This window comes from Castor canadensis, chromosome 2, assembly GCF_047511655.1.
Source record: "Castor canadensis chromosome 2, mCasCan1.hap1v2, whole genome shotgun sequence".
Lineage (NCBI taxonomy): Eukaryota > Metazoa > Chordata > Mammalia > Rodentia > Castoridae > Castor > Castor canadensis.
The window spans coordinates 197,045,078-197,056,642 of NC_133387.1; the positions used below are offsets into that span (position 1 = coordinate 197,045,078).

At 40.3% G+C, this 11,565-nt stretch overlaps 1 protein-coding gene across 2 annotated transcripts in view; it reads left to right on the forward strand.

The window, feature by feature from the left end:
- The window catches only part of Tmem123 (transmembrane protein 123), a 41,082-nt gene extending 38,195 nt beyond the window's left edge, over positions 1-2,887 (forward strand). For both annotated transcript variants that reach the window (XM_074066827.1, XM_020167804.2), the window contains one exon: positions 614-2,887. In XM_074066827.1, the coding sequence (XP_073922928.1) occupies positions 614-638 (25 nt within the window). In that variant the 3' untranslated portion in view covers positions 639-2,887. The remainder of the gene's footprint in view (positions 1-613) is intronic.
- Positions 2,888-11,565: the final 8,678 nt, after the last annotated feature.

Here is an 11,565-nt window from a genome sequence, read left to right on the forward strand (position 1 = left end):
TTTCATTCTTAAACATCTCTGAAATTATGATGCATCTGTTGCATCCTATGTGTTGTAAATGTAACTTGCTGTGCTCTTAGCCCAAAGTCCATTAGAAAGCCAGCAGTTCCTTCCCGGCTATAAAAACGCCATTCCTTACGTAAGGACTTGACACTCATCCTATGAAAGAAACCGATCTGTATGCAGTATTAATGAGCATTTCTAATTTTCATTTATTGAATAATAGCACTGATTAAAATTTTAGTTCCTATGTTTCTTAGAGTTGCATGAGAGACTGCAATGAAATGACTAAAAGATAGGGCTTGAAGCAAACAAACTGTATGCTCTACCACCTGAGCCACGGACCCCTTTTGACACCCAGCCTGGTTGTTTTCCTTTTAAAGAGGGTTTGTAATAGTATAAATTATGTTGGCTTAACTGGTGAAAAGTCAGAGCAGAGATCCGAGTGCAGGTCTGTAACAGCCTCAACCATGACTGTAAATTAGATACAGTGACAATTCATTTTGATTGTAAAGCTTGAAATTGTTCTGGCATTACTTTGCTTACAAATATGAATATTTTGTGGTTTTGACGCAAATATGAAACAGTAATTTTAACGTTTTATGTGTTTCAGTGATGAACATGATGCCATCATTTAAGGAAATCCACGGTCCAAGGAAAGAAGTCTGCAGCCTATCAATTGATTTGGTTTATTTTTAGTTTAAAACAATATTCTCTTCTTGAAATTAATGTAAGCAGGTCATGCGTGCAGTGTACAGTGTATATAAACGTGTAGAAGGGCATGGTTTGCATATTTAGGTATTTGGAGCTAACGTAGTTCATACAGTGATGCTGTTCACTTTTAGCAAATATGCAGACAAGACCTATCTTTTGTGTGTGTGGCATTGGTCACATAGGACCAGCGATTGAAAGACATCACAGTTAGAGGGCAGCATGCCATCTGGTGTACAGTCAAGGAGCTTGTCACAACACTCAGGATTTTCATGTTTCTTCAGTACTTTTCAGAGCTAGGTATGTCCTAATTACTCAATGCCACACAACAGAAATTATCCCATTGGGAAGACTGGGTCTGAAGCATAAGTTAAGAAAGTGTCAGCATTTATGTTTCAAAGTAGTTGGTCTAGCTACAGAATCCATACTCCCCCCAAAATAAAATCTTCAAATAAAGCCCCAGACTGCTTTGCCCTAGTAGAGACCCAGTGGAGAGCTGCATTTTTACTAGCTTTTGAGCAATGTTAGTTGTTTTTTTTCTCTGTATAATTCAGGCAAACTGCAGTGCTTAACATAATGTCTTAAAGATGCAGATAAAAGACTGGCATTATAGGAAAAACTCCTCAGTTAGATTATTTGCTACTGTGAAAAATATTGTCACCACTGGAAATTGCTTTTATTTCATATTCACTTGTCAATTTTAATTTTATATTCAGTGAATATTTTTTAAGAAATGTGGAGCTGCTTGTATCTGGAAATTTTTAGTGGAATGTAAAAATAACTTTTTTTTAAAAGCCCTTTATATGATTTCCAAAACAATATTTACAAGTCTGTAATCATCAAAACTATAGATTAATGCTGTTTTTATTAAACCAGGGATTGTGAGGTCTCCCCAGGGTACTAAACCTGCAGGCTGAAAATGCTGCATTTTTGTACACTGTCAACTTTACTCAGATTTGGGGAAATGACATTTTTATACTTTATAATGTATTTTGGAATAAAGTGTTGCATTTTCCTTCTTTAGGTATCCCTGTAGACCACTCCTCTTCCTCTATTGCTGGAGGAGAGCTAATCTCAGATGCACTATGTTAAGAGAAAAAGCACAGTGTTAGAGAAACACCAATGTTAGCCAATACACTAACACTGGAGTGTTTTTAGTTTTACAGTTTATATTCCAACACTCAAACTCAGGGTCAAGTTTTAATAAAAGAGGTATTTAGTTACTAAATACCAAGATGACATTTCTGTCCTAGAGGGCCAATGTAAATCACACCAATTTCTGAAAGTCTGAAAATGAGCTAACATGTCCTAACGGATACACGCCTACACTTAGTAAAACTTTTATGAGCATGCTTAGATACCAAGATTTTGATGTAAAAGGTAATGTTGACGTCTGTGCATCGGCCAGTTGGTGTGATGGACATGGATCTGTCCCATCTGTAAACTGAGTGTGGAGGAAACTGGAACACGTATGGCTAGATTGATTTGAAAAGAAATGTGGGCGGATGGGTAAATTGTATGTTTCTAGCTTGGCTCGAACTGGTTGTGCAACCACTGCTTTCATTTGTTTGCAAGATGGAGGTGAGGTGTACAGTGATGAGGGCCTTTGCAGTTTAACTTCTCTTGGAACGTCAGTGGCAGCCTGAAGTTTTTCTGGAATACTTGTTTCTTCAGCACTTTGAAGATTTGCCTTTGCAGTACCCGCTGCTTTTTTGGCTAGGAAGTAATGTAGTCAGATCTTTTCTCTGTATATAAGCGCTGTGATTCGTTACTGTCAGTGCAGTTGTTTTTATCTGCAGGAATTGAAAAAGGCAGTAATGAAAACAACAGTACTTTGAAACACACTTACGTGTCTTCCTAGTTAGGGTTAACCAAACGCTCAGTCTTCTTTTCATTCCTTGACAATATACTTACTTGAAGATAAAAACAATCCAGATGTATGTCTAAAAACCAGGCAGAGGCCACTCTGGTTTTTAAAAATCCATAAAAAGGATAATTCAAATATAGACAAATGAGACAAATATATTGGCAGTATATTACAGTAGTGATAATTTTGTATTTTCCAAAAAAAATTAAAGCAAATTCCTGTTACCCTTTTTTCTATGATAATGGCCAGCTTTTGGTATTTCATTGTTACTGAGGTCTATTTTTAGAATAAAACCTGTTTTCCATTTAACATTTTTAGAGTTTTCTTTTTCATGTAGATAGGCTTGGACTTTATTTCTGCAGTGACATACTTAGAGTTGAACAGAAATAAAAGGCCTACAGGTACAGCAAAGCCAGGTTCTCGGGCTGGGTCAAAGAGGTCCCTCTCCAGCAGGCTCACAGAGAAGCATCCACTCCTTTCCACCAGTTTTGGAATTTTGCCGGCTTTGCGCTCAGTGATTTCTTCAGAACCCTTAGGTGGCAGATCATCTTCATACTGGCTGTCCTTTGTTTGAACCACGAATGCACTTTCAGCATGCCTCGACAGTTCACCTCCTCAAGGTGCCATGTCCCCAGCCTTTATTCCCAGCTTTTCCTGAAGGGCCTGGAAGCTGCAGTTGTGCTGGCTTCTGATTGTACATCACACACTCAGTGGACGTCCTTGTAAAACTTCTGCAGCCTGTTTGTCAAAGAGGTAGGCACCCAGCCACATTCATTGTGCCTTCAGACTGAGTCCAGAACTAGAGCACAGCTGCTGCTTTGTGTCCTCCTGGCTAGTTTTTTACTAGAGACTATCCTGCAATTTCTGGTGTGAAAACAAATGGAGTTTGTGTTATTTTCGGGAGTGTCTGCACAAATGAGGCTCTTCCAGTGCCATTTTGCACAGCTGTCTTCCTCCTGCAGCTGTAGTTGCAGCCCTCCCTGGGGTTTTGTCATTGCTGCTACCTGCTGTCCTGTCCAGAGCCCTTGGTTCTCCTGTGCCTCAAACTAAGGCAGGCACAGGAGTGGCCACTACTTACCCCAAACCTCCTTACCCATTGTGCAGTGAGGCCAGCTGCCTCAGCCAGACCCTAACATTTGGTTTTGCCTCATTTTATTAAATTCAAGAAAAATTAACAGAAAAGCCAAAAATAAAAGGGCAGATTTCAAGTGCTGAGCTGACATTATAAAGAGGGATTCTAGGTGTGGTTGCCTAGATATGTTGACAGCACTATCTAAAACTTTGTAAAAAGGCAAATTCTTAGGACCCTGCCCAGACCTATTGAATCAGAAACTGTAGGTGCTGCAACCCAGCAAAAAAATCTTATACACCAGAGTCTGAGAACCACTGGCTTTCAAGTGAACCTGCCTTTATTTTGTTGGGCAGAAGTTTTTAAATAAAAAGGCGACAAATACATTATTTTCCACATCCCTTCTCTTCATGTCTAGCTGTAATGTATATCTGAGAATAAATGAAGTATCTGCTATTAAAAGTGTGCCATCATAAGGAAATCCTGTGTGTAATAAGGTGCCCTGTAGGGAAGCCTGATGTCAGAGTGCGTGGGTTTAAATGTTTTACTGCTTTCTTGCTCTAGGACCTTGGGGAAGCTGCTCCTCTCCTCCATGTATTTGACACCTAAGATCAAGGGGCTTGTGCCTCGTCACATGTGGAAAGGCAAAGAGCAAGAGGGAACGGTGGCATCCATAGCACCCGCCTGACCTAAACACCTTACCTCTAAAGCTCCCATTTCCGATACCGTCATGTTGGCGATTCAATTCCAAAATAAGTTCTGGAGGAGACCAACATTGAAGCTGTAGCAGATCCTGGGTGGCACAGAGTAATGCTTAAAAGTCTTACTAATACAGCCAAAGGACAATAAAAGCATCTTTTGTTCACAATTCTCCCCCGACCACACACTCGTTGGCTTCACAATGGGCAGTTTTCCAACTCTGTCTACACTTGAGGGTGTCTGTTTGAAGAGAAAAAGGCGATCTTACATTTCAGCTAATCACTTTCTTTGATGTGTTTTTGAGACAGGGTCTCACTATATAGCCCAGGCTGCTCCCCACTTCCTGAGTGCTGAGATTATAAGCATAAACCACCACACCTGTCTGCTAATCACTTTAAAAAAACTTATATATGCCAAAAGCCTGAATAAATCAGAAATGTTGACTAGTGACAACACAGACATGTTAGAGGAGATCCCAGCCTTCACCACTCTCCCCACCCCATACATAAGGAGACAGTTATTCATAAACCAAAACAGCTGTGACATACTCAGAGGCCCACTTAAGAATCTGCAGCAACACAGTGGAGTGAAAGAGTACCCTACACACCGGTTTGATCAGCATTTTCATGTACAGGGAAACAGCTAAGAACAAGCGAGAAGCACATGTGTGAGCTTCAGTCACCTGCATGCTCCACAGGGGACATCTTTTGCCACTGTAATAACGGCCATTTTTGCCAGACCCACAGCTGCTATTTCCCCAGCCCTGCATAGACACAAACTGTCTTCCGTGCAGACGCCCACACTCCAAATCTAGGCTCCATTCCCATAGCAAGCCAGCTGCACTGTGGGCCTCAGAGCCAAGTCTGTGTGTCTGCGCACCAGATGCCAGGCCACCTGCCACTGAGGAGCTGCCACAGAACCTGGTCCTCCAACATCGAACACTGAAGTAAGCTAGCTTCTGGGGTCCTGGAGTCAATAAGAATGCACCCACACTATGGACACCAGCTCAGTTAACACAGAGAACTAGACTTCACCTAGACCACACAGCCACAGTGGCCATATGTGCAAACACATGCCCTTGTTCGAGCTCTCGCTGCTTCAAAATACCCATACCTCACATTCCATTGTCAACTCAGCAGCAGATAATCCTGTTCCCTGGACTGCCATTATCACTTTGGATCTTAGAGCCATGGTCCCCTCTCATATGCCCAAGCTTCAGGCTTTGGACCAATAGCTACTTCACAAGCACCACTCCTCAGATACCAGTGCCACTGCAAGTGGGGCCTACAGGCTGCACCTGGAGTCAAGAAGCAGCTCAGCTACCACTTCCCCAGTGGAAGAAAAAGACCAGGACTCCAGCAGACCTCACCACCCAAACCCCAGAAAACTTTCACAGATACCAGGTAGACTACTGAGGATCCTACAGTGTTTGTCACAACTCAACTCAGCCTGCTGCACCCTCCCAAGGGAAAGTCTCTAAAACCAGCCTACAAAGTTTAGAAGAGGTGAAGAGCCCCACCAAATGCACAGAAATCAACATAAGGCAGCAGGAAACATGACAAACTAAAGAGACAAGCAAGCACCAAGTGAGCACAATTTCCCAGGTGCTGACTCCTAAAGAATTCAGAATGTTTTAAGGAAAATCAGCAATCAAGAAAATACAGAGTGGGCTGCTGGGAACATGACTCAAGTGACAGAGCTCTTGCTGCAAGCACAGGACCTGGGTTCAATCCCCAGTACCACTAAAAAAATGTATATTATATACACACACACACACACACACATATATATATATACATGTATACACAACATGAATATACAGAAAATCAGTTTGACAAAAAATAAGACAAATGAGAAATTTAACAAACTGAAATCATAAAAAGAAAATCTAGAACCAAAATACAATGAATAAAATGAAAAATACAATAGGGCATATGTGTTAGCTTTACGTTGTTGTAACACAATACCTGAGAAGGGTTTACTTTGTCTCACAATTTGGGGGTTTTGTCCATGGCTGATTAACCTGTTGCTTTTGGCCTGTGTTCAAGCAGTACATCATGATGAACACACATGGCAGAGAAAGCTGCTCACCTTGCTGCAGTTAGGAACAAAGAAAGGAAGGGGCCGAGGTCCCAATCCCCCTTCAAGGGCAAAACCCCTTCTTCCTCCCACTAAGCCTCATGGTTCCACCACCTCCCAATAGCACCATGAGATGGGGACCAAGCCTTTAACACATGGGCCTCTGGGGACACTTTACAAAACTACAGCATGTCAACACAACTGACCGACCAGAGAAAAGAGCATGAGAACTTGAAGACATTTTTTTAAAAGTACAACTGTTCCTTGGTATCTGCAGGGGATTGGTTTCAGACTACCACCCCGAAATACCAAAACCCACAGATGATCAAGTCCTTTATAAAAATAGGCATATTTGCATATGATCTATGAAATCCTCTTGTAGACTTGAAATCATCTCGATTACTTATATTACGTAATACAATGCAAATGCAATACAGTTACGCTATATTTTTATGGTATAATGACACAAAGTCTGTACATACTGAGTACAGTTTTTGTATTTTCAATCACAGATGTGGAAGCCATGGGTGCAGAGGGCCAAAAGGAGAACAAGATAAAAGAGAATGAAATCCTATAGAATTCCTAAGACAGTATGAAGACAGAAAATATTCAAATTATGAGCTTTAAAGAAGAAAAAGAGGTAATCCCAGCTACTGAGGAAGCAAAGATTGGATCTGGGCTGGATTGGCCAGCCTGGACAAAAAGTTAGTGAGATCCCCCCATTTCAACAAATAAGCCAGTTGTCACGGTGCATGTTTGTAATCCTACCTACATGGGAGACAGAGATAGGAAGACTGTGATCTGAGGCCAGCCTGGCCAAAAAGCACAAGACCCTATCAATAATAATAACCTAAACAAAAAGGGTGTGGAGGTGTGGCTCAAGTGGTCCCAAGTTCAAATACCAGTACTGTGAGGGAAAAAAAAAGTACAGAAAGATGCAGTTACAAATCAGATTCAATCCAAGTAAGATTATGCCAAGACATAATCAAAGACAGAGGACCCTGAAAGCAAGAGAAAGAAGCATATCACATGTTAGAGAACTCCAATTTTGCCATTAGGAGATTTCACAACAGAAATCTTATGGGCTAGCAGAGAATGAGATTATAAATCTAAAGTTCTGAAAGAAGAAAAAAAAAGGGCCAAACACACTCCATCTGGCAAAGCAGCCCTTGAGAAATGGAGAAGACCTACCCAGACAAAAGCTGTGGGTGGCCATCACCACCGAACCTGCCTAAAAGCATGCTGAAGGAGGAAGTTCTTCATGCTGAAAGATAAGGATCAGTAACATGGAAACATCAATCACTGACAAAGGTAAATAGTCAGATTCATAACACTTGAATGCTTTAATGTAATTGCATAAATCACATCTACAGTCTTAAAAGACAAAACTATTAAAAATAATAGGTACACCAATTTGTTAAGGGACATGATAAAAATCATAACATCAAAAATATAAAATGGGGGTAGACTAAAAGTAGTTACTTTATATAACAAAATTTGTTCAGTTTGAAATATCCTGTAATTACTATAAAATGACTTCAGTGAGCCTCATGGTTACCACAAAGGAAAAGTCAACAATAGATGGACAAAAGGTAAAAGTAAAGAATCAAAGCATACCACAAATCCTCCACTCACATAGGGAGATAGCAAAAGAAAGAAACCCTCTGCAAAACACAAGATAGTTAAAATTAAATACAGGCTGAGTACCTCTTATCTGAAATCCCAACTCTTGGGAGGTGGAGACAGGAGTGGGAGTTCAAGGCCAGCCTGAGCTACAGAGACCCTGTCTCAAAATACCAAAGGCTGGAGGTGTAGCTCAGCAATGTGTGTTTGCCCAGCACAAAGAAGGGAAGGTCCTGGGTTCAATTCCCAGTGCCACAAGCAAAAAAAAAAATTTAAGTGTTTTGGATTTTAGAATACTTACATATACATAACGAGGTATATTGGGAATGGAACTCAAATCTACACAGGGTTGTTTTCTTACACTTAATCTAAGTATTTTACACAATATTTTTAGTGCACCTGTGTTAGGACTGCAGCATGTCACAAGAGGTCACAAGAGGTCAGGTATAGTGTTTTCCACCTGGCATGTCAGCCTGTATGTACCCACCATTGGAGCACCTAAGTGTTTGTTGTAATGCACACCAAAAAGGTAGGGAATTTGAATAACATACTCTCAACAATGGATAGGTCATTGATCCATTGGATGAACAGAAATACTGAAAACTAGATCCATGTTTATCACCCTGTACTAGTATCAACTCAAAGTGGATCAAGGACCTTAATATCTGACCTGAAACTGAAGTTAGTACAGGTAGGAGCAGGAAACACTCTGGAAGCAATAAGTATAGGCAAGGACTTCCTCAGTAGAACCCCAGCAGCCCAGCAACTAAGAGAAAGGATGGACAAAAAAACTTCATAAAATTAAAAAACTTCTGCACAACAAAAGAAATGGTCTCTAAACTGAAGAGACCACCCACAGAGTGGGAGAAAATATTTGCTGGCTATACATCAAAGGACTGATAACCAGAAAAGCTCAAAAAACTGAACTCCCCCTAAGTCAATGAACCAACAAAGAAATGAGCAACTGAACTAAATAGAACTTGTCAAAAGAAGAAATTCAAATGGCCAAAAAACACATGAAAAAATGCTCATCACCTCTAGCCATAAAGGAAATGCAAATCAAAACCACACTAAGATTCCACCTCACCCATTAGAATAACCATCATTAAAAACACCACCACCAACAGGTGTTGGCGAGGATGTGGGGAAAAAGGAACCCTCTTACACTGCTGGTGGGAATGTAAACTAGTACAACCACTCTGGAAAAAAATTTGGAGGCTTCTTAAAAAACTAAACATTGATCTACCATTTGATCCAGCAATACCACTCTTGGGGATATACCCAAAAGACTGTGACACAGGTTACTCCAGAGGCACCTGCACACCCATGTTTATTGCGGCACTATTCACAATAGCCAAGTTATGGAAACAGCCAAGATGCCCCACCACTGACGAATGGATTAAGAAAATGTGGTTATTTATGCACAATGGAATTTTACTCAGCCCTGAAGAAAAATGAAATATCATTTGCAGGTAAATGGATGGAACTGGAGAACATCATTCTGAATGAGGTCAGCCAGGCTCAGAAGACCAAAAATCGTATGTTCTCCCTCATATATGGACTTTAGATCTAGGGCAAATACAGCAATGTGGTTGGACTTGGGTCACATGACAAGGGGAGAGCACATATGAGAGGTATGGGGATAGGTAGGAAACCCAAAACTTGAAAGCGTTTGATGTCCCCACTGCAGAGGAGCTAATATAGAAACCTTAAAGCTACAGAGGTCAATATGAAAAGGGGATCAGGAACCAGTGTAAAGATCAGTTAGAGATGAATCAACTTGGGTCGTAACACATTTGTAAATGGAAGCAGTGTTAGGAATCTCTTTGTATAACTATCCTTAACTCAACTAGCAAAAATGCTTTGTCTTTCTTATTAGGCTTATGTCTTCTCTTCAACAAAATTAAGAGATAAGGGCAGAACAGGTTCTGCCTGGAAGCGATGGGGAAGAGGGGGAGAGGATGGGGGCGGGGGGCAGGGGGGGAGAAATGACCCAAACAACGTATGCACATGTGAATAAATGAATAAAATAAAGAGTCTAAGAATACAGGTGGACCCATGTACAAATTTTACTTTGCAGAGTTGCTGAAAGAATTACAGCTAATTTGTTTTAAAATACCTGGCACCTGTATTAGTATTAGTTTGCTGTATTAGTTTGCTGGGCTGGTCAACCTACAAAAATCTATTTTCTCAGACCAAGGTGTTGGTAGGCCTGTTTCTTCAGAGGCCTCTCTCCTTTCCATACAGATGGCCACCTTTCTCCATGTCTTCACATGGTCATCCCTTAGTGTCTGTATTCAAATTTCCTCTTCTTAGGACATTAATCATACTGAATTAGAGCTCACTGACATGGTCACATTTTACCTTAACTGCCTCTTTTAAAAACCTATTTCCAAGTTACAGTCACATTCTGAGTTACTGAGAATTAGGATTTTGAAATTAGAATTTTAGTGGGAATAAAAATTCAGCCCAGAGGGCTGGAGGCTTGACTCAAGTGCTAGAGTAAGCCCTGAGTTCAAACCCCAGTACCACCAAAATAAACCAAAAAAAAAAAAAAATCAGCCAAGAGCACATCTCAAATGTTTAAAGCATCTACCACTGTGCTTGGTGTACAGTGGGTTCTCAAAAAAGTTATTAAGCAAAAAACAAAAAAAGAAAACAAGTTTCTAAAAAGATTTAGTAACATTCCATGGTAACAAGGGGGAATGTTTTTTTTTTTCTTTTGCAGTGCTAGGGATCGAGCCCAGGGCCTTGCACATACTTGGCAAGTGTCCTACTACTGAGTTTTATTATTTAGATACAATGGGTGCTGCTGAAATAAAAAATGCTAAATCTGAATCCTTGAGAGACCAATAATCCCTTCGGGAATCATAACAGGTCCAAGAAGGACAGAAAAGTTAACAATGTTTTTTTGCCTACTAAATTTTGGGGACAAAAAATTTCTTACATGCCCTCTATACTAGTAGGGAGAGACTTTCTTTTGCTGACTAGAGGTCTTGAAGCCAGGTGGATGCATCTGGACTTCATACATGTACCAGACATCAGGACAGAAACAAGTCTGACAGAAGAAATTAGAGAAAAAAGAAAATTTCCTGTAGTGTAATTTCTATTTTTAAAAAAATCTAAAAGATGTGCCTTATGCAACGAGAAGAAAAACGGAGTTTTTTGTATATTAAATCTCCTTTTCCACCTGGTCTCATAGTCTGCAGTAGAGCTAGATCTGGGAACGGTCAAATAGGATTGTGCCCAAAAATGAGGTACTTACCTTTGTGTCCTACCTCCTCATTTACACTACTGTTTGAAAGTCTTAAGGCAGATTTACCGCATTTACTTATTAGAGGTTTTTTTGATATGGACTCAGTTTCATACAACGTTGTATCTACATTATTACAGAAAGCAACTACAGATTGTTGTCTAAAGTAATTGTCATAAATCGTGGTATTATTTTAATAAACACTTCTTAGTAAGTTGTTCCATGAATTCAATTTTACACTTAATAGTAACTGAATGCAACGAA